Source organism: Trachemys scripta, chromosome 25, assembly GCF_013100865.1.
Source record: "Trachemys scripta elegans isolate TJP31775 chromosome 25, CAS_Tse_1.0, whole genome shotgun sequence".
NCBI lineage: Eukaryota > Metazoa > Chordata > Testudines > Emydidae > Trachemys > Trachemys scripta.
Window position 1 is genome coordinate 1168111 of NC_048322.1, and position 24154 is coordinate 1192264.

Sequence of the window (24154 nt, forward strand, 5' to 3'; positions counted from 1 at the left end):
TGCATAACTGGCTGGAAAACTGTTCCCAGAGATTAGTCATCAGTAGTTCCACAGTCATGCTGGAAGGGCACATTGAGTAGGGTCCCAGGGGGATCGGTCCTGGGTCTGGTTCTGTTCAATATCTCCATCAATGATTTGGATAATGGCATAGAGAGTACACTTATAAAGTTTGCGGATTATACCAAGCTGGGAGGGGTTGCAAGTGCTTTGGAGGATAGGACTAAAATTAAAAATGGATGAACCAGAGAAATGGTCTGAAGTAAATAGGATGAAATTCAGTAAGGACACATGCAAAGTAGACCACGCAGAAAAAAAAAAATCAGTTCCACACATACAAAATGGGAAATGACTGCCTATGAAGGAGGACTGGGGAAAGGGATCTAGGAGTCATCGTGGACCACAAGCTAAATATGACAATGTATCACTCTTGTAGAAAAAGCAAACATCATTCTGGTACAGTGCTCTAGGGCTAGCACGTCTGTTGCTACACTATCGTTTGGGAACCACTTAGCTGAAAAAATATCCACTATGCTGAGAGTCACAGTCTCGCAGAGCAAGAGACAACTAAAGGTACTACGGACTTGCATGACAATAGCCCCCAATGTGGATTTTCACACTCCAAAATAACTTCCTCCTGACAGTGAGGAAGCTGGCATTGCAAGTTTCCAGTGTAATCGCCCTTCATTTTGCACTGTCAGTGCAGTTCTCAATGTAGTGTTTCTGCATTAGATGGCTGTGGTGAGCTCAGCAGACAAATCTAGGAATGTGGCTTTGCACATATGAAAGTTCTGTGGTTACTGCAATCTGCATCCAGGGTCGGTGCAACCATGTAGGGGACCTAGGCGGTCGCCTAGGGCACTAGGATTTGGGGGGACGCCATTTTCTTTGGCAGCGACCGCGGCAGCCTCAGGGTGGGGAGCTGCTGCGGGGGGGGGGTGCCTCAGGGCGGAGGGGGGGAGCTGCCATGGGGGAGGGGCGCCTCAGGGAGGGAGTTCGGGGGGCGCAAGGTGGAAGTTTCACGTAGGGCGCAAAACATCCTTCCACCGGCCCTGTCTGCATCACAATGCGATCCCACTAGTCTGTGCTCATTTCTCAGGCCCAGAAATGGTGCTCCATCATTGGCAGCTGCTCCGTGAATAGCACCAACGAACTTGAATGGGTTCACACTACGTCCCACAGCAAACTGACCCCAGGAGATTGTCATGGTCTCCGCAGATCTTCTTGAGGCTCTGCAAATACTGGAGGATCGTGAGAATGCTCACGCCAATAGTGCAAAGCTGAGTGCTCCCGGCTTCTGTCAAGAGATGGCAGACAGTGACAGGTCCCACACCGGTTCATGGGAAACTGAAAATAGGCATGGAATTTATGGGATAGAAAACATTGCATTATGCGTTTCTGCCCCACCGTGCATTGCCAAAACTATGGTGCACCCTAGTATGCATCAGTACAAGCCCTCCTGGTGCGAACATCCTGCACCAATGCAAGGAGCCAAGGATGCACCCGCACAAGTGATGTACTAACTGCAGCAGCTGTAGGCCCGTGTCACTTGCATGGACATAACTTTGTAGTGTAGACATGGCCTCAGTTCCAAGTCTGCTTTTAAAGAAACTTTCTCTTTTTTTGTTTGCTTATGCAAACCATGAAATTCTGAACATTACAATCATTCATAAAATACCATACTAAAGGTCCTTTTAAAGTACAGTAATACAGCATGCAATCAGGTGGTTTATCTGCTTATTTCTGGGGGGATTCAACCTTTTGTTGGCCTAGGGTTGCCTACTTTCAAATTTCTTAAAACTGGACACTACAGGCCCTCCCACCCGTCACTTGCTTGCCACCCCTTCCCCTCCCCAGTCACTCACTCCCCCTCGCTTGCTTGCTCCGCTCCACGCTCATGTCAGGAGTATGTACGGGCAGTGTATACAGAGTTATAAATGGGTGCTGGAAATGTTAGTAAAATGTGTTTTGCAAGCAGTGCACAAACCCAGCCTGTCTTGACAAAGGAATGGAGTAGTGCCCATTTTCCTGTCCACCGAGCCAGGTAACATGGGAGAGGACAATGAAAAACAAATCTACAGAAGAGGAAACAAAGCCATCAAGCTGAACTCGCTGGGGGAAGGTTCGTTATGGCTCACCATGGGGGATGGACTCTGCAGCCCAGGAAGCCTTCGGGCCTCATGAAACAGGGTCAAAGAACTTTGGGAAGATAGAAACAGAGGCAAAAAACCCATTTGTTATCTGTCACTGAGGGCATGGTAGGGTACAGCAGCACCCTTGGAGCCTCTGAAAGCTGGGTCCTCTTAACCTGACCAGCCTCTGAGCTGGACTGGCTGAGCTGACAAGAGTTGCTGGAGACTTAATGGGAGACGCCTGCTTAAACAAAAGGTGCTAATTGCTGAAGGCAAGTTTTAGTCCCCAGAAAGCCGGCTTTGTTTTGTTTTACTTGTAACTACGTCTACGCCTTCTGCCCTTACTCATTATCCCTTACATCGGTGTTCTCTATTAATAAACTCTCGCTCGTTTTACTGCAGAACCATCTCCTTGCTGCGTATTAAACTGTAGGGCAAAATCCCCCCCTCCCCGGACCGAGCAGGTTGGGGCGTGCTCTGTCTCTTTGGAGGCAGTGAACACAACAGCTTCTGTGTGGGTCCAGTGCCAGGGACCAGGCACTGCAGGGAGATGGGCTTGGGGAGACTCAGGACTGGAAGGGTTACTGCTGTCACGCTGCGAGGAGTAACCCGCTGGTGGCAGCCAGGGTGAGGCCACTATGCCGTGAGCAGGCTGCTGGTGCCAGGGCCCTGAGCTAAAGTTGCACAGCACAGAATCACTCCGGGTCACAGGGCGGGGGGTGACACAGTTATAGCGGGGTAGAGGTGTACAGGTGTGATCAGATCTGTTTACTTCAGTTAGTTACACAATTTGAGTTGTGCTGTGGTTCACAGTTTGAAAGCGGAGATTTAAAAACATTACTGTTTCTTTGATAGCATATCTAATAGCTTGGACTATTCTCTCCAATTGACTAAGCTACACTTAAAATTTCTCCATGTGATCACGAAGGGGGGGCACGGGGGGACGGACAAAAAGAAAGTAAAAAACAATTTTAGCAAATGGTTATATGTCTCCAAGTCCTTCATAATTCTGACCCACATTCTGTCAAACAAAATTAATATCCACTGATGTGACCAAATGGCCTCCAGGAAAGAGAAAAACCGACACCACAAAGAGGAGTACAACACTTTCAGTTTTATATTAAGTGAAATTCCAGAGCAGGTTACATCTGATGACTCAGAATCAGGACCACAGATTCTCTCATCTCATTCTCCTCTGATCCGTTCAAACCTGCTTCACTCAGCATTCTCATGATTAAGTCACGTTATTTACGAAAGTTTTAGCATCATTGTAATGGGGAAAAAAGAGCTAAAAGTGGCTTTGCTAATAAATGAAAAGTGGGATTTAAACTCAGAATGATCACACTGAGTTTCAGATCAATTCAAAGTCTCCTTTAAAGTCTGTGACACTTTCTCCGGCTCCAGCGAGTCTGATTCAGGATCAAAGAAATCAAAGCACCATTCCCAAGCACAGAGAGTGGAGAAGATTGCATCACCTGACACTCTGCAGAACGTGAAGAAGATAAACTCCATAAGGATCAGACAGAAGGTAACACTGCTGGGATGATGGGGAAGGAGGGAATTCCTTTGACTCACCCCATTTCCTTCTGGTGTCACAGAGCCTGAAATGACATTTTCCATGCCCCTGCCCTGTGTTATATTTACATCTATTTTCAGTGAGAAAAATGGTACTAAAAATAACTGCTGTTCAGCAAGCAACAGGGCAATGTGAGAACAACTGGGAAGCAAAAAAATTTTCCCCAAAAGGGGAATTTGGTGACTCTAATAACTGCTTTGCAGTGGGAAGAAGAGTAGAAATCCGTGCTCCAGGTCTGTTAGACTAGGAAAAATGATGACGTTTAGGTCAGGTCATGAGAAAATGTGCTACATAATCCTGGACACTATATATGGGGCTGTATCTTTACTGCAAGAATAGTTGTGGTTTTTCATCAGGACAGCTAACTCAAGCAAGGTAACGCCATGGAAAATCCTAGTGAAGATGAGGCCCAGGTACATTTTAACTTGATGTAGCTAGTGAAGGTCACCCATCTCTCTCCCAGCTGGGGTTGGTGGGGATTCCTGATAGTAGGCACACAACTCACTGGGGAAAGCTGAGGGACCACAGTGAATCAAATGGTGCCAACAGCCTTAAAAGTCACTATGTGGGAATTAGGAAAATGATTAAAGAAAAAAAAAATTGCCAGCCCTAGACAAGATTTTTATGGTGTTTATCCCCCTTGCAGATTCTCTGATGATAAATAAGGGCTGAGCGCTGATGGAAACCTTTCCTGCATTCAGAGCATCTATAGGGTCTCTCTTCTGTGTGGATCCTCTGATGTCTAATAAGGGCTGAGCTCACACTGAAGTTTTTCCCGCACTCGCAGCATTCATAGGGTCTCTCATTAGTGTGCATTCGCTGATGTTTCGTAAAGGCTGAGCCATCAATGAAGTTTTTCCCACACTCAAAGCATTCATAAGGTCTCTCTCCTGTGTGAATTCTCTGATGATTAGTAAGGGCTGAACTGTCAGCAAAAGTTTTGCCGCACTCACGGCATTTATAGGGTCTCTCTCCCGTGTGGATTCTCTGATGTCGAATGCGGTGTGAGCTCTGCCTGAAGGTTTTCCCGCACTCACAGCATTCATAGGGTCTCTCTCCCGTGTGCATTCTCTGGTGTGTAATAAGATCTGAGCGGTAACTGAAGCTTTTCCCACACTCACTGCATTCATAGGGTCTTTCTCCCATGTGGATTTTCTGATGATTAATAAGGGCTGATCTGTCACCAAAGTTTTTTTCGCACTCACAGCATTCATAGGGTCTCTCTCCTGTGTGGATTTTCTGATGTCTAATAAGATCTGAGCGGTAACTGAAGTTTTTCCCGCACTCACTGCATTCATAAGGTCTTTCCCCAGTGTGGATTATCTGATGCCTTATAAGGTCTGAGCGGTTACTGAAGGTTTTCCTGCACTCACCGCATTCATACGGTCGCTCTCCTGTGTGGATTCTCTGGTGTCTAATAAGGTCTGAGCGGTTACTGAAGGTTTTCCTGCACTCACTGCATTCATGCGGTCGCTCCCCCGTATGCATTCTCTGATGTCTTATCAGGTGTGAGCTCCGAGTGAAGCTTTTCCTGCACTCATCACATTCATAAAGTCTCTCCCCTGTGTGAATTCTCTCATGGTTAATAAGGCCTGAGCGGTTACTGAAGTTTTTCCCACACTCAGTACATGTGTTTTTTCTCTCTCCCATGAGGTTTCTCGGCTGGGCTGGGCTTTCATTGAGGTCTTTTTGAGTTTCCCAACAACTGCTGGATTTACCCCCTCTCTCGCCTGGTTGGTTTTCCTGCTGCATCTTTGGCTTGTGCGGACACTCACTGGCGTTTTCCTACTCATGACTCATGGACACATTCCCTTTGGATCCCTGCAATAATGTTACACCTTTCCACTTGCACAGCAGCCTTCTGCTAAGGACTCTATTTCTCATTCTTAATCACCATCCCAACATCTGCTGGGATAGAGAGGGAAACAGGAATGGAAAAGAGAGCTCCCAAGGTCTTTGTAGGGTATCCCAGTTGTTTCCTTCAGGCACTGACAGTTTTTGACTTGGATTAATGATTCCTCACCTATGCAGGCAAATTTCACAAACAGTCTTTCTTCTGGGTCTTGGACCCACAGCTCCTCCCCTCATTGTAGCTGGGAGATCACATCAGGTTTGGAAACCCTGCTCTGGGGAAAGAACACACGGGATATTGGGTGAATTCATGAGATATTTGTCACTCAGAAGGTCCATTATTTTAACCCCATTATTTTAAAGCTCCCAGGGTGCTCAAATGTGCCACACACTGTGCTTATGAGGGATGTAACTATCCACATTTCTGCTGAACACACACAACGCCAGGCATTCTTCATCAAAGGGGCTCCGAAAAATAGAGTAGGTAACTGACAGAATATACAACTGTATTCGTACCCTACTCCCTAATAATCTTTGTACACAGTGTGCCTTGTAAGGCATCATTTAAAAACTCAATTCGTAATATCCTGGCAAAAGGCACATAGCAGCATTGTATGTGGAGTTATAAACACAAGCTGAGATCATGATTAAAAGTCTGTTTTGGGGAGTGGCCAAATCAGTTCCTCGGACTGTCTCGGACAGGTGAAAGCAAAGCTGATGGACCATTACCTGCTAAGCAGCCATTCTTTGGCAGAAAAGGGGAAGGGGGGGGAAGCTACATCTTAGCAACATGGAGTTCCCTTCCACACAGACTGCCTGTCGCCTTGCTCCCTGCTGGAAATGCTTCTCAAAGGGGCAACGGGACTATAAAAAGAAGGGGCACACACCCCCCAAACTCCCCTCTTTCTCTCGCTTCCCATCGCATTCACTGCACGTGAAGAGACAAAGGACGTCTCTGAGAGAAGGGGTTCTGACCCAAGAAGTTTGGTCAGGCATGTTGAAAGCAAACAGTGACAAAACTTTGCTTTGAAATTAACAGAGTTTGTTAGGTAAGTCACCACCGGGTGTATCTTTCTATGTCTTGTAACCGTTTCTGGCTTTTATACCTCATGACTTGTATTCACTAAATATCTAGCTCTTTGTAGTTAATAAACTTTTTTTATTGTTTTACTTAATCCAGTGTATTTAAACTGAAGTGTCTGGGAAACTCCATTGAGGTTGACAAGTTGTGTGCACATTATTCTTTTAAAGCCATAATGGACCTAATATAACTGGTATTGTCCAGGAGAGGGCGTACATTTTTGGAGGGAAATCTGAGACTGGGGGTGTGTTGGAGTCACCCTGCAGTAGACTGGTGAGGGTCACAGTGGAACCCAAAGGTGGCTGGCTGCAATTACACACACTCAGGGTGTGGTCTGCATGCTGGGAGGCTGTTTGTGAACAGCCCAGAGGGAGATACTTCTGCAGGACGTTGCAAGGCACCCATGGATACATGGCAGGGGCGACAGCTGCTCATTAACCCTGGTAGGTCACAGGAACTCCACATCGCGGAAAATGAAGTCTCCAGCCCAAAGGAAAATCCCTCTGGAACTGCTTCTTACAGACAGAGAGAGGCCCAAAGCCAACGAGAGACTCCGAGGGATGCTGGGACTGGTAGAACGCAGCATTGCAAGGAATAAGACGGGGCAGGCATATCACTCAGTGCAGTGTGCCAGAGTTGTCAGATATCAGGAAAGCACGTTGTGAGGACTCAAGTTATCTAGCAAGTCTGATGTAGTTGGAGGGGGTATGAAAATCCCCCAGGATGTGAAGACTGATGGGGAATTAGATGGTATAATTCAGGATCAAAAGACACATTCCTCTGCAAAAGGAGAATGTGAAAAATATGACTGGTGAGCTTGGCAGGGGCTGACTCAAAAAATCCAAGGACCCTGCAGTATAGGTTTGGGATTTAATAAAATGTAAAAAACTTAAGCAAAAAATAATAATAATAATTAAAAAAAACAACCCCCCCACACACAAATACCAGTGCGTAATTAACATTTTTGTGATTTAAAAACATTAAATAATATAATTTAATCATTTTTTAAAGCTAGTTTCACCTCTATAATAGAAATAAAAAACCGTGCTCTTTAAAATCCATTTCCGAACTGCAGTTCAACACCCCGCCGCTGAAACTAACCCCTCTGCATGACCGTGATGTGCAGAGGCATCGCCAAAACCCCCCAAATAAATCCTAACTAGCCATCAAGCAAAATGTGTCTGTATATTAAAAATAGTAAGCATAAAAAATGTGCTTTATATAGATTCCGTATATATTACTAATAAATAAATATTTAAAACAGCGGTGTAAAACTTTCACTAAAAAAAGGTTCCGCAAACCCGTAAAGCCCCCCCACTCCCGAAAGCAAATACTTAAATGAACCAAGTTTCTTCCTAAGCCCCAGGGGTAAAAATAGGTGCCTTACACCCTAAGCCCTTAAAAAAAAAATGCCTAAATGAACTGGGTCACGCCTTAAGCCCTCAATAGGATATAAGCGGGGTGTCCTAAATTAACCAGGTCGTGCCTTAGGCCCTCGGTAAAATATTTGCAGGGTGCCCTAAATTAAGCGGGTAACAGCAGGAAAGAGAGATTGTGGCTGCTGCATAAGGGGAAGGAAGAACCTACAAATCTGCAGAAGTTTCACTATGGACCTAGGACATCTCCAAGATAGTCCACATTTGTCCCAGGAAAGGGGTTGTCTTGTGACTGGGAAGAATGGAAGGACTCGGGAATAGTGGCTGGGGTCCACATGGATAGGGAAGAGATGTGTGTGTGTGGTGGGCCATGAGGTAGGCATTGTGCAGTGGCAAGGAGGGAAGAGTACGAATAATAATATTTGAGAAAAGTAAGGAAAATAAAATGAAACTGGGCTAGAGGAAGAATGGAGGGCAGCCTCTAACTCAGTGGGGTCTGGGCAGGAATTGTGTGTGAATGGGCTGGGATCCCCCACAGCTCCCAAAGCTCCCAGCCCCTTCTTCCCACCCTCTCCACTTCCCAGGTATTCCTTAGTCATATTTCTCCAAAGCCCTGTGACGGAGCTGGAGCTGCTCTGGAATACTGATGAATACTGTAGGTTGTTCTGGTTCCTCGAATATTTACTGTCTGAATCATTTGGATTCATTTCATAGGAGATCTGTGAGGAAAACAAGCAGGAACGGAAGAAGAATGGCTCAAGATGATCCACCCTTGGCAAAAATAATGAATGGTTCTTAAGAGAGAACGCCTGAACTTTGGATATTCTACCGCCTGGCTGGAGCCAGCTTGCAGAACTGGGTTAGATGAGCAGGGCTGGAGCAGTTTACAAAGGGACTCCCTACTCCAGAGGGAGATAGCTGTTCACACAGGGTATTGTCGACCAAGGTCTAGGAATGGGAGAATTGCATAATTTAACTCCAGGAGAGGCAAAAGCACAAGGTCTGACAGCTGAGGGGGTCTCTCAGACATAAAGGAAAGGGAAAGAGTTGCAGTGAGCCCCATCTCTCATTATGACACATGCGCCTCTCCCTCACCACCTCCTGGGACCCGATGAGCACCTGCTGGAACTCACTGCAGGGGCTACCCAGAGCTCTGAGCCACTGTTACCTCTCTGTCTCTGCACGAGTGACTAGACCGTGCCAGCTTCCCGCTACACAAGCCTGTCTTCCTCACCAGCAAACTAGCAAGTAACAACCAGTGAACTCTGAGATGTGTCTCTGCAGCGCACAGCTCCTACCGTGGCTCATTCTCAGACTGCTCTGTGAAAGAGTCAGTACATCACTGCTTGTCAATGTAACTGGAGTAAATACACCCATCCCTTCAAGCACAGCACTGAATTGGTTTATGCTCAACAGAAGTTGGTCCAATGAAAGACATTACTTCACCCATCGAGTCTCTCTAAAAACAAATTTATTAACAGAAGAGCATTAATTAAGTGATCCCATGTAAAAGAGAGAGGTAGACACATACAAAATGGGAAATGAGTGCCTAGGAAGGAGTACCGCAGAAAGGCACCTGGGGGTCATAGTGGATCACAAGCTAAATCTGAGTCAACAGTGTAACGCTGTTGCAAAAAAAGCAAACATCATTTGGGATGTATTAGCAGTTCTGTAAGCAAGACATGAGAAGTAATTCTTCCACTCTACTCCGCGCTGATTAGGCCTCAACTGGAGCAGTGTGTCCAGTTCTGGGCACCACATTTCAGGAAAGATGTGGACAAATTGGAGAAAGTCCAGAGAAGAGCAACAAAAATGATTAAAGGTTTAGAAAACATGACCTATGAGGGAAGATTAAAAAAAAATGGGTTTGTTTAGTCTGGAAAAGAGAAGACTGAGAGGGGACATGATCACAGTTCTCAAGTACATAAAAGGCTGTTACAAGGAAGAAGGAGAAAAATTGTTCTTCTTAACCTCTGAGGATAGGACAAGAAGCAATGGGCTTAAATTTCAGCAAGGGAGGTTTAGGTTGGACATTAGGAAAAACTTCCTAACTGTCAGGGTGGTTAAGCACCAGAATAAATTGCCGAGGGAGGTTGTGAAATCTCCATCATTGGATATTTTTAAGAGCAGGTTAGACAAACACCTGTCAGGAATGGTCCAGATAATACTTAGTCCTGCCATGAGTGCAGGGGACTGGAGTAGATGACCTCTCGAGGTCCATTCCAATCCTATGCTTCTATGATTACAAAAAAAATGAAAACACACATCTAAAACTTAATCTAGCAAAACACAATCTTTATGACAGATGGTTTCTTTCACCCTCTCCTCCCCGCACCCATCTCCTTCCCAGCTTTTTATGGGCCAGCCTGGGAAAAGATCAGATCGCCTGCTTTCTTCGTCTCGGTAAGACAAGGATAAAGATAGAGTCTCTCTCTGTTCCTTGCACACAGGGATCACTGTGTCTTACAAGTCAGCAAAGCCACCTGGAGATTCAGTCTCCTGTATCAATCTGGATGCAGGAGCCATGTTAGTTCTCAGTCTCCTGAGTTCAGGCTCAGGAGAACCCCTGCTGGTCTAGCTTGAAGCTTTAGGTAAACTGAGGCAAAGCCCCACTCCTTTGTCTAGGACACACATGTGTGTCACCGTTACCTAGGAGGCTCTTTTTGTTAAACATGTTCTAGTGACAACATACAGAGGAAATTCAGAATGTCACGTCTAAGGTTAGCACATGCATTTTACAGTGACATTAATAACCAGCATGTTGTTAACTTCCACATGATACCTCACGGGCATATTTTATACAAACATTATTGCAGTAGTTGTAGTAGGAAGACAGCCTGAGACTTAAGCCCTTGTATCAGAGGCCTGAGCTAAAGTAGTAGTCAAAACTTTGCTGATATAAAGCAAAGTTAAGTTGTGAGCAAGAGGTAGGCCCTGCTCACAGAATCTGGCAAGAATAGGGCTGGTATTGCAGAAACACACATTCCTAAGTAGTGGCAGGCACAAGAATATATATGCAAACATATTCCAAAAAGGTGGCACCAGAACATCCCGATACCAGCACATTCGCCAGAGATAACAGGAACATGCTGACCCATCTTAAGGATAAGGTCAGGATGACAGCATGATGAATAGAGAGGTTTTGATCGAACCCACAGGTACAAGGCAATGAGTAGCACCCAGATATGTCAGAGGGTGGCACCGTGATACGGCTGGGGCAATACATAACTTGTTTGTATCAGGATATAAAGATGTATCTCAGAGGGAGTGTCTCCAGCCAGCCGAGGGGGGAATGGAAAGTCCTGCCACTGACTGAGCTATGTCCATTGTCATGGGCCTTAGTATCCTCGTAGAGTCTGCCAGGGGCCATTACCATGCTTTTTTGAGAATAAACCTGGCCAGGTGCCTTCATACCTTAGCGGATCCTGTGGTCATTGGGCAGTTTGCTCGAGGTCTGCTGTGCCAGCTGTCTGTGCAGAGCTGGGACAGCATATGGAGGGAACACACACAGCCAAACATCTGACCACAGTCATGTGCAGGTGAATACAGGGGTGCTAGGATCACACCCGCTCCTTGTGTTTTCTCCCCCTACGCCCCATTGACTGCAGCCCGTCTCGCTACCCCTTATCCCAGATTTTCTGTTCCCCAACCACATTCTACTCCCTACTTCCACTGTCCCCAGGGTTCCTTGCTCCTGACTCCCAGCAGCTCCAGCCAAAAAGCGTCCCTTCTCTCCTTCCCACTGCTAGCACCCCCACTTCTTGTAGCACCCGCTACCCGGCACCTACCTCCCTTTACTCCCACCCCTACCCCAGCCTGACCCAGACCCTAACATTGTTCTCAGCCCTGCATAGCAAACCACCTTCCTAGAGCCCCTGCTCCAGGGAATCGCCCTTGCCCCAGCCCTCCCAGCTCACAGAAGATTTTTGTCCCAAACCTTCCACACCACAGCCTGCCACCACCCGTCCCCTCCCAGCTCTCAGACTCCCTCCCTTCCACTGCCTGCATCCAGGGGTCGGCACCACTGTGTTGTGAGACGGACAATTGACAAAATTACCGTCCTTAGTGACGGACATCGGGGGAGAGGGGGGATATGTAATTCAGTCATTCCATTTTTTGAAAAATTACCATGGACCTCAAAATTTTTACCACGGACACATTGCTGACCCCTGACCACATCCTGCCTAGCATTTAGTAACCCCAGTCATGGACTGGGATCCCAACCTGCTGCACAATCTATAAACCGAGGACAAAAGTCCCTGCCCCAAAGAGCTGACACTCTAATACTAAGACAACCGACCCCTGGATACAGACAGACACAGGGAGGAGTACAAGGAGACAATGTTGGTCGCTATGACAGGCAGTGGTTTCAGCAACACCAGTGGCCTAGAGAGGTCGGAGGAGAACCAGGAGAGGTCAGGAGAAGACAAGATTTCAAGAAGAGGAGTACGGTCAGAAGCGTCAAAGGGGGCTGACAGGCCGAGGAGGAGGATGGAGGCAGGTTCTGAGCTGTGCCTAGGGACAGAGAATTAGAGAATTTGGCAAAAGCAGCCTCAGTAGAGTGCCCCAAATCTCTGCCTCCCTGAATCTGTCCCTTCCCACCCGACCAGACCTGCCCTGCTCCTGAGAGTAATCTCCCACTACCACCAGGGTTCCTCACTTCCAGGTAACCCAGATCTCCCCCACCCACAGCACCACTGCTGGGTCCTCCATCTCCTTTTCTTCATTCCCAGTCTCCTGCCCACCCCTCTACCGGTTTCCAGGTTCTCCTGTTCCTGACTCTCTCCCTCTTCTTCCTTCCACCTAACCCTACCCTCCCTGATTGCCTCTCATCCTAATCCTCTGCACACTCCTCCCACTGCTCTCAACCCTCCCTGCTTTGCGGCACCCCGTGAGCACCAGCTCCCCGTCATCTTCCCCCCTCCCACTGCTCCCTGCTCTCCCTTCTCCCAAGGACTTCTGGAGAGGAACCTCACCCTGTCTTCCATCAGCAGCTGGGCCCACCTGACTGTCACACCCTGCCTGCATTTAGGACGTTATTATGGTGAAGCACCAGTTCTACCATAGTTAAGATTTGGCACTCATTTCTCTTTCTAGACCAAGTATTTTAATTGCTCTAAAATCCACACACTTACTTGAGTTGTCTTGAAATTTGCTGCTCTTTATGGGGGTGCAGGGCAGAGCAAGTGGCCCAAATTTGGGGTTAATATATGGAGATATACCTATCTCATAGAGCTGGAAGGGACCCTGAAAGGTCATCGAGTCCAGCCCCCTGCCTTCACTAGCAGGACCAAGTACTGATTTTTGCCCCAGATCCCTAAGTGTCCCCCCGTCAAGGATTGAACTCACAACCCTGGGTTTAGTAGGCCAATGCTCAAACCACTGAGCTATCCCTCCCCCACTTCCCCTACCTCCTAACCACGCAGTTGGCAAATGTCACTCGGAATATATCAGCAAGAGTGGTTCAAAGGTTAACCAACTACTCAGGGAAGTTGATCAAGGGGTTCCTGAGATACAAATACACCCTCCCAAGAAAAGCAGCTTGTTACAAAATCACCTCGCTCTTTTCACATAGTTTGCACATCTCTGGTGGGGCTGACACTATGGTTCTAAATGTTCCCTGAACTGATCTCAGTCACTTGGCTTTTATCTCAGCTAGCACGTTCACCGCTTGTTCGGGGAAGCACGCCTGAGAAAGTTAGTAAACTTAGTTAGTTTGGAAATTTCAGACTGGCATGAGTCAACCTGATGAGTCAAGAAGATCGAAAGGCACATCTGTAGCCAGACTAAGGCTCTGCTGGAATCCTTCCGACCCTTAATCAGCTGTGACAGTCATTGGTTGGATCAAGAGGACATGCAGTGGCTGTTAAACCTGAGCTATAACCATGCTATTGAGTTTGAGCCCTATGATTGACAGCTTTCATACAGTGTGTATCATACATTTTTCTTGGATTCTGCAGGAGTTCCTCTTGGAGCTTTTGCCTTGATACCAAAAATACTAGGTAAAAAGCAATATTTTAAAGTGCGGTGAAAGGCACATCTAGACTGCGGCCTGGGCAGCACGGAAAAGTTTTGCTAGCACGGCTTTGCCAGTTAGGGGTGTGAAAAAGAACATCCCTAAATTACATAGGTATGCAGGAAAAAGCTCTCGAGTAGACACAGTTACAATGGCAAAAAGTCCTTTAAAAATCAAGGAAATGTAATGCCCATAAATTACATTCATGAAGTGTTAAGGTCGCCCAATCCTGCCTCGTGCCTTTCCAGCATGTGGACAGTGGCTAAACTTAAACCTCTGAACAAGGTGTTGTAATTTAACACGATTACTATTAACAGCAAGGGAGGGAATGCAAGCCACAATAGTGAAAGAACTGGCTAAAGAATATTTAGGTGAGTATGATACATTCAAGTCAGCAGGGCCTGAGGAAATTCATTCTAGGGCACTTAAGGAACTCGCTGAAGCAATTGTGGAACCATTAGCAATGATCTCTGAGAACTCCTGGTGGAAGAGTGAGATCTCCGAGGGCTGAACGACAGCGAACATAGTACCTATCTTTAAACAGCGGAACAAAAAGGACCTGGGGAATTATAGACCACTCAGCCTACATTTGATACCTGGAAAGATACTGAAACAAATGATTAAGCTATGAGGTGGTAAGCACCTACAGGAAAATGGGGGTAGAAGTTAGTCAGCATGGATTTGTCAAGAACAAATCATGCCAAAGCATCCTAACTTCCTTCTTTGACAGTCTTACTGGCCTAGTGGATGCGGGGGAAGGAGTAGAAATGATAGATCTTCATTTCAGTAAGATGGTTCATTGGTAGAATTCGTACCTGCCATGCAGGAAACCTGGGTTTCATTCTTGGCCTGTGAAAATTGGAGCTTTATTACCTAAACAAATTCCGATATTAAAGTGTGTCAGAGAGGAGGGCTTTTGTTCGTGCGTACTACACTTAGGAAGAAAAACTCAAATGCACAAGTACACAATGGGAAGTAACTGCCCATAGTTCTGCTGAAAAGGATCTGGGGTTGCAGTGGGTCACAAATTGAATCTGAGTCAAATATATGATCCAGTTGCAAAGAAAGCGAATATCATCCTGGGGTGTAGAACGGGAGTGTTGCACATAAGGCACAAGAGAGAACTGCCCCCATTCGATTTAGCACTGGTGAGGCCTCAGCTGGAGTCCTGTGTCCAGTTCTGGGTGCCACACTTAAAAAATATGTGGTCAAATTGGAGAGAGTCCGGAGGAGAGCAACAAAAGTGATAAAAGGTTCCAAAAACCTGAGCTACGAGGAAAAGTTAAAAAACTGGACATGTTTAGTCTTGAGAAAAGACAACTGATGGTGGGGGGAGAGGAGAACCTGATAGCAACCTTCAAGTATGTAAAGGGCTGCTATAAAGAGGATGGTGATCAGTTGTTTGTCATGTCCACCAGGGTAGGGCAAGAATTAATTGGCTTACTCTGCAGCAAGGGAGATGTAGGTTGGATATCAGCCAAAGCTGTCTAAGGCCATGTCTACACCGCACTTCCAGCATTAAAACTTTTGTCGCTCAGAGGTGTGAAAAATACACCCCCGAATGACAAAAGTCTTAATGACAAAAAGCATCGGTGTGGACAGCGCTTCGTCAATGGGAGCCGCTCTCTCGTCAACACAGCTACCGCCCCTCATTGCGGGTGGTTTTATTTTGTGCCCGGGAGAGCTCTCTCCCGGCAACAAAGAGCAGCTACACTGCGTGCCTTACAGCGGCACGGCTGCACCGTTGTAAGGTGCACAGTGTAGACATACCCTAACTACGGGGCCGGGTAGGTACTGGAAGTGTTTAAGAACAGGTTACACAAACACCTGTCAGCAATGGCATAATTTGACCTGGTCCTGCCTCAGCACGGGTGCCTGGTCCCTTCCAGCCATGGTTCTCTGAATCCACACTGGGAAATCATTTGCTTACTTAATTTTAGCACAGACCTGGCCACTCCCACCAGGACTAAACCCTCTGAGACATGTATAAAACCTCCCAGTAACGTCAGTGAAGTAAATGCTATAAAAGAGCACAGTCACGGGAGTCCCTTTGGGGGATTCCCACGGCACTGTCCCCAGGGCAGCCCGTTCCCCCAGCGGTACAGGGGCAGGCAGGGTGGCCTCAGAGTGCAGCCACCAACTCTCACTGGTGGCCACGCTGACACTTTAGCTACCGGGGAGGCTATGAAAAGGGATAAACGATACTAACAAACACACAAGTATCACTTTTCACAGATAGCTAGTAAGTCTGCTGTGAAAAGTGATACTTGCATGCTTGTTAATATCACTTTTCTCAGCAAGACCCAGAACCCATTAAGCCCTGGATGGGGGGCCCAAAGGAGAGACAGCAGGGGCCAGAGGCGATGGTGGCATGGATGCGAGGCCAGGAAAGCAGCAGGGTCCGGGGGGTGTGCGGTAGACAAAGGGCCGTGGGAGGCAATGGCGGCCAGGGGTGATGAGCCCCATTATTGTGTGGCCATGATCTGGTGTCTGCTGTTATGTGGCTAGGGCCAGGGCTCAGTGCCAGCTGTCAGAACCCGGAGCCGGGGACACGAACTGCGTGGCTGGGGCCAGGGATTGGAGCCTGCTGCCGTGCAGCCGGAGCTGTGGGTCAGTGCCCAGGGCCAGTGTCTGCCGCCACACGGCCAGAGCCCGGAGCCGGGTACCGGAGCCCAGGGGTGCTGCTGCGCAGCCAGGGGTCAGCACCCGGGGCCAGCTCCCGCCACCGCGTGGCCAGAGCCCGGGACAGAGCTGTGGGTTGGCCCCTGCTTCCATGCAGCTGGGGCAGGAGATCAGCGCCAGGGGGTGGGGCCACGTGGCCAGAGCCCGGGGCCAGCACCGGCCACCACACGACCGGAACTGGGGGCCAGTGACCAACTGAAGCTCCATGTTCAGAGCCAGGGGTTGGCGCCCAAAGCCCTGTGGTTGGAGCCCATGGCCATGCAGCTGTAGCTGGTGGCCATCGGCGCCTGTGGCCAGCACCTGCCACTGCGCAGCCGGAGCCCAGGACTGGAGACGGGAGCCAGCACCTGCTGCCACACAGCTGGAACCAGGGGCCAGAGGCTGAAGCCCCACAGCTGCATGGCCAGAGCCGGGGAGCAGTCAGTACCCGCTGCCCTGCGGTCGGAGCCCGGGACCGCACGGTTCCTGAGGTTGTCATGGCCGCAGGAAAAGCCCCGAGTGGCTGCATTTGAGAAACGTTGTCCTAGGCTACGGCGCTGGCTGGAGCCTCTCTATTGTTAGTTCATGAGTGGCTGAGGAGAAGCTGCAGCTGGGTGTGTCCCTGCCTGTGTAAAGCGGTGCGTGAGTGGTCTGCAGCTTGTCACAGCCTCCCAGTGCGTATGGCAGAGGGCTCAGCAGGACCCCAGTTCCAGGTGGGCCCCTGAGGAAGTCCGTCACAGCGACCATTCACCATGGAGTTTGGGATACTTCTGTTCATACTCACAGAGTCCTCGTGTCTAAAGCCAGAAGGTGCCACCAGATCATCTGGTCTGACCTCCTCTGTCTCACAGGCACCCGCACACTGAACCCAACCACGGAGCATGCGGCCAGGCACCTGAGAGGGAGAGTGCTCACTGACCCACGCCATCCCGTGTCCCATCTCCAGCCATGGGCATCTCTGATGCTTCATGGGAAAGAGAAGGGGAAAAAACCCATAATATAGGGATAGTGTCCCTAGCCTCTGTTTGCCAGAAGCTGAGAATGGGCTCCTCAGCTCCCAGTCCCCTTTGCTTCCACAGAGGCAGCTGGTAAAAGCCCCCCAGGGGGGGAACCTGGCTCCATGGCTGGCAGACCCCCTCCAGGAACAGGGACTGCAGAGGAGTCCTCCCAGCACACAGCTCCAATGCCCCTCTCCCTAAAACCTGAGCTACGCCCTCCCTGCCCCCTGAGCTACCCCCTGCCTGCACACGGCCCCTGGCGACCCCCCTCCCTGCACCCTGAGCTACCCCCTGTCCTCGCACAGCCCCTAGCTACCCCCTCCCTGCACCCTGAGCTACTCCCTACCCGCACACAGCCCCTACCTACCCCCCCCCCTGCACCCTGAGCTACCCCCTGCCTGGACACAGCCCCTACCTACTCCCCTTCCTGCACCCTGAGCTACTTCCTGCCCGGACAAAGCCACTAGCGACCCCCCTCCCTGCACCCTGAGCTACCCCCTGCCCGGACAAAGCCCCTAGCGACCCCCTCCCTGCACCCTGAGCTACCCCCTGCCTGCACACAGCCCCTACCTACTCCCCTTCCTGCACCCTGAGCTACCCCCTGCCTGGACACAGCCCCTAGCGACCCCCCTGCACCCTGAGCTACCCCCTGCCCACACACAGCCCCTAGCGACCTCCTCCCTGCACCCTGAGCTACCCCCTGCCTGCACACAGCCCCTAGCGACCTCCTCCCTGCACCCTGAGCTACCCTCTGCCTGCACACAGCCCTTAGTAATCCCCCTGCACCCTGAGCTACCCCAACCTGCACCCTAAGCGGTTTTCAAATTTTTTAAGCTAAGCCCCCCACCTTTGAGTTATAATTTTTAGTTGCCCCCCCCAACCCAGACAGGCTGGGTGGCCTGCTGCGGTGAGTCAGGGGTGGAGGTTGATCTCCCACTCTGGACCCTGCCATGCGGAGGTGGCTCAAGCCCCACTGGCCCCTGCCCCCCTTCAAAGAGAAGTCAAACTATGCCTATGCCCAACATCTCTGCCCTGAGGGCCCTGGAGTTTTTATAGCATATTGAAGGGGGCCTCAGGGAGAAAAAGGCTGAGAACCCCCCTGCTTTAAGAAAGCAAGGGTGGAGTGGATCGGGAAGGCTGGCGGGGAAGGGGAAGCAGCAGGAAATGGGCAGGGGGCACTGGCAGCTGGTGGGTCTTGCACTGGGCAGATTGGAAGGCAACAGCTAGGATTGGTTACTCCACTGGTGACACTTGCTCCTGCCTTCCACTGCTCTGCCCCTTCCAGGCCTTGTTGCTGGCAGAGACCGGTCCCCCCGTCCCCACCCCAGAGCCAGCCGTGTCTCAGAGCTCTCCCACGCTGCACCCAGTGACCCGATCCCCATGACTCAGGGCAACAATTAGACTTTAGACTCATAGACTTTAAGGTCAGAAGGGACCATTATGATCATCTAGTCTGATCTCCTGCAGAATGCAGGCCACAGAATCTCACCCACCCACTCCTGTAACAAATCCCTAACCTATGCCTGAGTTACTGAAGTCCTCAAATCGTGGTTTAAAGACCTCAAGGTGCAGAGAATCCTCCAGCAAGTGACCCGTGCCCCATGCTGCAGAGGAAGGCAAAAAACCCCCAGGGCCTCAGCCAATCTGCCCTGGAGAAAAATTCCTTCCTGACCCCAAATATGGCGATCAGCTAAACCCTGAGCACGTGGGCAAGACTCACCAACCAGCACCCAGGAAAGAATTCTCTGTAGTAACTCAGATCCCACCCCATCTAACATCCCATCACGGGACATTGGGCATATTTACCTGCTAATAATCAAAGATCAATTAATTGCCAAAATTAGGCTATCCCATCATACCTCCCCTCCATAAACTTATCAAGCTTAGTCTTGAAGCCAGATATGTCTTTTGCCCCCACAATTTACCACCTACACAAGGGACAAACTGCTGCAGATAAAATGGGTGGGAAAACACCCCAAAACTGAGGAGATTTTAAAATGATATTTGAGCATGGGAGAGAAGACAGGATAAAATCTCAGAGGAGAGAAAGGCGGACAAAACAACATGGATTTTAGACCCCATTTGATCATTACAGAGAAAAGGGAAGATTTTTATCAATATTTGAGAGCAAAGCAGCAAAATCAGACAGGAGGTCCTTACTCCCTTCCCCTCCCCTCCCCTCCTCTCGCCCCTGCAATCTCCTGCCCCCTGTTCACACAGTCTGTCCCCTCCCTCCATCCCTGGCTCATTTCTCATCCCTCCCTTCCCGGCGCCTGCACCCCCAGACACACCCAGGGGAACCCCACTGGGGCCAGGTCTCTGCCCCTATCTGACCCCCCCCGCCTCTGGGGCAGCCCCTGGCTGGAGAGGGGGCAGAGGGGAGAGGCAGAGGGTCACTGCTGTGAACGCAGCTCGGAGCCTTCCCCAGGGGTGGGAATAAACCAGGGGGCCGGTTCCCAGGGGCGGGGGGATCTGCCCCCCCCCCCCCCAGCCCTTTGTTAATTACCTGCGGGCTCCGGCCCGGAGCTGGTCCCAGCTGGGGAAAGCCCCCCCGGCCGGGCAGGGAGGGGTTAATGCCGGGCTCCCCCCCAGCACGGACCCCGGGGGGGGGGCAGCGTCTCGTATTGCCCCGCCCGGAGCTGCTGCAGGATTTTCCTGCCTCCGCCCCCGGCTGCTGCATCCAGCCCCTTCCTGCGCCTCCTGCAAACCCGGGCCGGGCGGCTGCGCTGGCTGGGGCTAGCACTGGTACGGAGCATGCGCAGTAACAGCTGCTGAAGCCACTGCCCTTCTCTCTGCCCTTCCTTGGCATCACATTAGGGGGGCAGTTTTTTACAGGAGTTAAAAAGGGGCCAAGGGGGCAAATCGGAGGGGGGGGCAGGGTCTGAGCAGGGGGCGTAAAACTGACTGTGGGGGGTCAAGCAGCTGGAGGCAGGGTTAGGAGAGGGGTTGGGGAGGGGGGAGCCCAGGGGTGCCATGATGCCAGAGGGTAACACCCAGCACAGGCAGGGGCAGGGGCGGGTAACAGTGACCCCAGTGGGCTGCAAAAATAGGGAGAGGGGATTTTTTTACTTCCCCTCCCACAGGACAGCACCTCTCAGCATGGGCTTCCCAGGACTGGGGTCTTAAAGACACAGGGCACCCCACGGCCTAGACACTGGAGCTCCTCTGTGTCTGATGTCACCTACCGAGGTGCTGCAGGAGACTTGATTCGGTGAAACAGGGACTTCCTTACACTCAGGGCCGTCCTTAGGATTTATGGTGCCCTAGGCGGGATTATTAAACTGGTGCCCCTGTGCCTGACTTGCTCTTAACAACACAAACATAAGCTTACAGGATTGGAAAACTTGCCACATGCATGTTATTAAACCCAGTTTAACTTAATTAAGCACACTGTAATGCTGATGGACTAGCACTAAAGAAGTAGCGCTATAGAAAAAATTCTGATTTGACAGAATGATGCAAATAAGATAATTCTTTTAATTTGTCAACATTTTATTGGAAATTTATCTGAAGAGGTATTGAAACAAGGATTTGTTTTTAATTAAAAGCAATCTTTCTGGGTTTTTTTGGCTGCAAAAGCAGTAATAATGTCATTGTATGACAAAGACAAAGTGATGTCTTGTTCGATTGCAGGAATAGCAAGACCAGTCAAGCGTTCCTGACTCATTTTAGAACAGAGATAGTTTTTAATGAGCTTTAGTTTTGAGAAACTCCGTTCTCCGGACGCTACTGTTACAGGAATTGTCAGTAGAATACGAGTGGCAATGTACACAGTAGGATATATGTCAACAAGTTTGCTGGTATGAATCAACTGTACAATGTCCATCACCGATTTTGCATGTGGCAACATTGGTGACAGTGTCCTCAATTCTTTGTACAGTTCAAGTCCTTTTAAATCAAAACTATCACCGTGCTTCAGGAGGCTCTCTAGGTTCTTGCGCTGTGACCTTGAGCTAGTGTGAAGACACCTCACAAGGCGCTCCGCCCCGACTGAGACACAATAGAGTTGGAAACCCAGGTCATTTTTACAAAGCCACTTTTTAGTTTTAAATGTATAGTGGGCATCAGTCTTAATGTTAGTTACAACTCATCAACCTTCTCCTGTAAATAGATCAATGGCATTATCCAGTTTAAGAAGCTGGGTTTCCAAGCAGTGGGGAAATATAACCCCTAGTTTCACTCCTAGGTAAAGCACAAAGTGACCAAAATGAAGTCAGCACAGAATCATCTCCTCTAGATGAAGGTAGCACAGAAATGTTACAGAAGTCCTATTGTGCCTCATTTTTGTTTGGAAAGACATTAGCAATAGCAGCACATTTGGGGCACTGCCAGAAATACATGATAAATCACTGCCTCTAAAGTTCCATCAAAAACTGACATTTTCACAGCTCTAGCATGATCTGCTACACAGATTCTTCCCAAGGAAGTGTCCCTGGCCTTTTTAACTCGTATTAACCATGTATTTACTTTATGAAAGTTGGACAAAACATTGTGAAAATGTAAGACACTGGCTGCCCAACCTCTGGGCTGGCAAAAGCTATACTGACTCACTGGAAAAAAAAAGCAAGAGAATCTTAGTACAACATATGGTCACTCTATACCAGGGGTCGGCAACCTTTCAGAAGTGGTGTGCCAAGTTCACTGTCATTTAAGGTTTCCCATGCCAGTAATACATTTTAACATTTGTAGAAGGTCTCTCTCTATGTCTATATTGTATAAATAAACTATTGTTGTATTTAAAGTAAACAAGGTTTTTAAAATATTTAAGAAGCTTCATTTAAAATCAAAATAAAATGCAGATCTTATCAATTTAGTGTGATCCTTGCCTGGGATCCTTGTCTGGGGTTCCAGCCACCAGCCCCGCTCAGCCCACTGCCGGTCTGGGGTCCAGCTACTGGCCCTACTCAACCCACTGCCGGTCTGGGATTCCATTCACTCAGCCGGCAGCAGGCTGAGTGGGCCGGTGGCGGGCTGAGCGGGACCGGCGGGGATGCTGAGTGGCTCAGTCCGTTGCCAGTCTGGGGTGCCGGCAGCACTCAGCCTGCTGCTGCTCTGGGGTTCCGGCTGCCGGCCCCGCTCAGCCCCCCACCGGCCCCGCTCAGTCCGCTGCCGGCTGAGTGAATGGAACCCCAGGCCAGCAGCGGGTTGAGTGGCTCAGACGGGGTCTCAGCCGCCGGCCTGCTCAGCCCGTTGCCAGCCTGGGGTTCCTTGGGGGTCCCCAGGCCAGCAGCAGGCGCTGAGTGGGGCCGGCGGCTGGGACCCCGGCTGGCAATGGGGCAGCAGCCGGAACCCCAGAGCGGCGGTGGGCTGAGCCGCTCAGCCTGCCGCGGTGTGCCATCAAAAATCAGCTTGTGTGCCACCTTTGGCACGTGTGCCGTAGGTTGCCAACCCCTGCTCTGTACACTAGTAAGGGGATGAGCATATTACAGTTGTCGGAGGCTCTATTTAGCAGTAACAGGGCTATAGGAAAGTCAGTCAACATTTTTTGTTTCTCTGATGAAAACTGGCCCACGCCCTGCCCCCAACCAAACTTGTCACAAATAATTGTCAACAACTTAATTTTCTGTTTTTGGTTAAGATATTGATTTAAAAAATATATATTGAAATCGAATTCAGGGATTGTTAGCAAGCATTTTTGGCAAACAAAATTGTTCAATGACAATCTAAATGGCAACACAGTCCTGCTTTCATGCTTGGCTCACCCCCCCAGCCTGCTGGTCCAACAGCTGCAGTAAAGGAGGAGATCGGTGGAAAACTGCAGGACCCCAAAATCCACCTCTTGGGGTGCAGAGTGGCAACAGCAGCAGCAAACCCTCAGGTCCGATCACACGCCAATGGGCACCACCGCCAGCCCCACGGCCCATGGTGAAGTTAGCCCAGCATCTGATCTCAGGGACGGGGCACCCATGGAGCCACCGCAGCTCATCCTGCCCTGCGCAGCTCCCCCCGGATGAGATGGATCACTGCCAGCCCGGGGGAGAGACGCGCTCCCCAGCTAGGGTGACCAGATCCAGATGTCCTGATTTTATAGGGCCAGTCCCGATATTTGGGGCTTTGTCTTATATAGGCACCAATTACCCCCACCTAGGGTGACCAGACAGCAAGTGTGAAAAATCAGGACGGGGGGGGGGGGGGGGGAAATAGGAGCCTATATAAGAAAAAGACCCCAAAAATTGGGACTGTCCCTATAAAAGTGGGACATCTGCTCACCCTATCCCAACCCCCCGTCCTGATTTTTTACACATGCTATCTGGCTATCCCCAGCCCAGCCACGCGTGACCCCTCCAATCCTGGCTGGCTGCCGAGGAAGTGAGTTACTTTCACTTTCAGCAGGCAGCCAGCAAACCTCCCCCTCCCCCCCAACACCTCCCCCAACCCAGCCCTGCCGGAGGGGAGGGGAGAGAGAGAGAAGGGTGCTCCTTGGGGTGGGGGAGAAAAGGGGAGTGCTCCGTGGGGTTTGGGGGGG

At 49.7% G+C, this 24154-nt stretch overlaps 2 protein-coding genes across 4 annotated transcripts in view; both read right to left on the bottom strand.

Moving 5' to 3' along the window:
* LOC117869996 (zinc finger protein 239-like) overlaps window positions 1–24154 on the bottom strand; it is a 1162621-nt gene that overhangs the window by 485321 nt on the left and 653146 nt on the right. The gene's annotated exons all lie outside the window — the stretch shown is intronic.
* LOC117870046 (zinc finger protein 418-like) lies at window positions 3224–20410 on the bottom strand. 2 transcript variants are annotated; one of them, XM_034757233.1, is made up of 4 exons: window positions 20195–20410; window positions 17586–17654; window positions 5729–5831; window positions 3224–5610 (listed from the first exon to the last, which is right to left on the bottom strand). In XM_034757233.1, the coding sequence occupies exon 4, from the start codon at window positions 5455–5457 to the stop codon at window positions 4315–4317; it is 1143 nt and encodes a 380-aa protein (XP_034613124.1). In that variant the 5' UTR covers window positions 5458–5610; window positions 5729–5831; window positions 17586–17654; window positions 20195–20410; the 3' UTR covers window positions 3224–4314. The 2 variants fall into 2 exon arrangements, with proteins under 2 accessions (XP_034613124.1, XP_034613123.1); XM_034757232.1 differs by lacking the exon at window positions 17586–17654.

What these genes read in the sequence shown, in the direction of transcription:
- LOC117870046 (XM_034757232.1), bottom strand. Translation starts at nt 5,457, where the DNA reads ATGCAGCAGGAAAACCAACCAGGCGAGAGAGGGGGTAAATCCAGCAGT.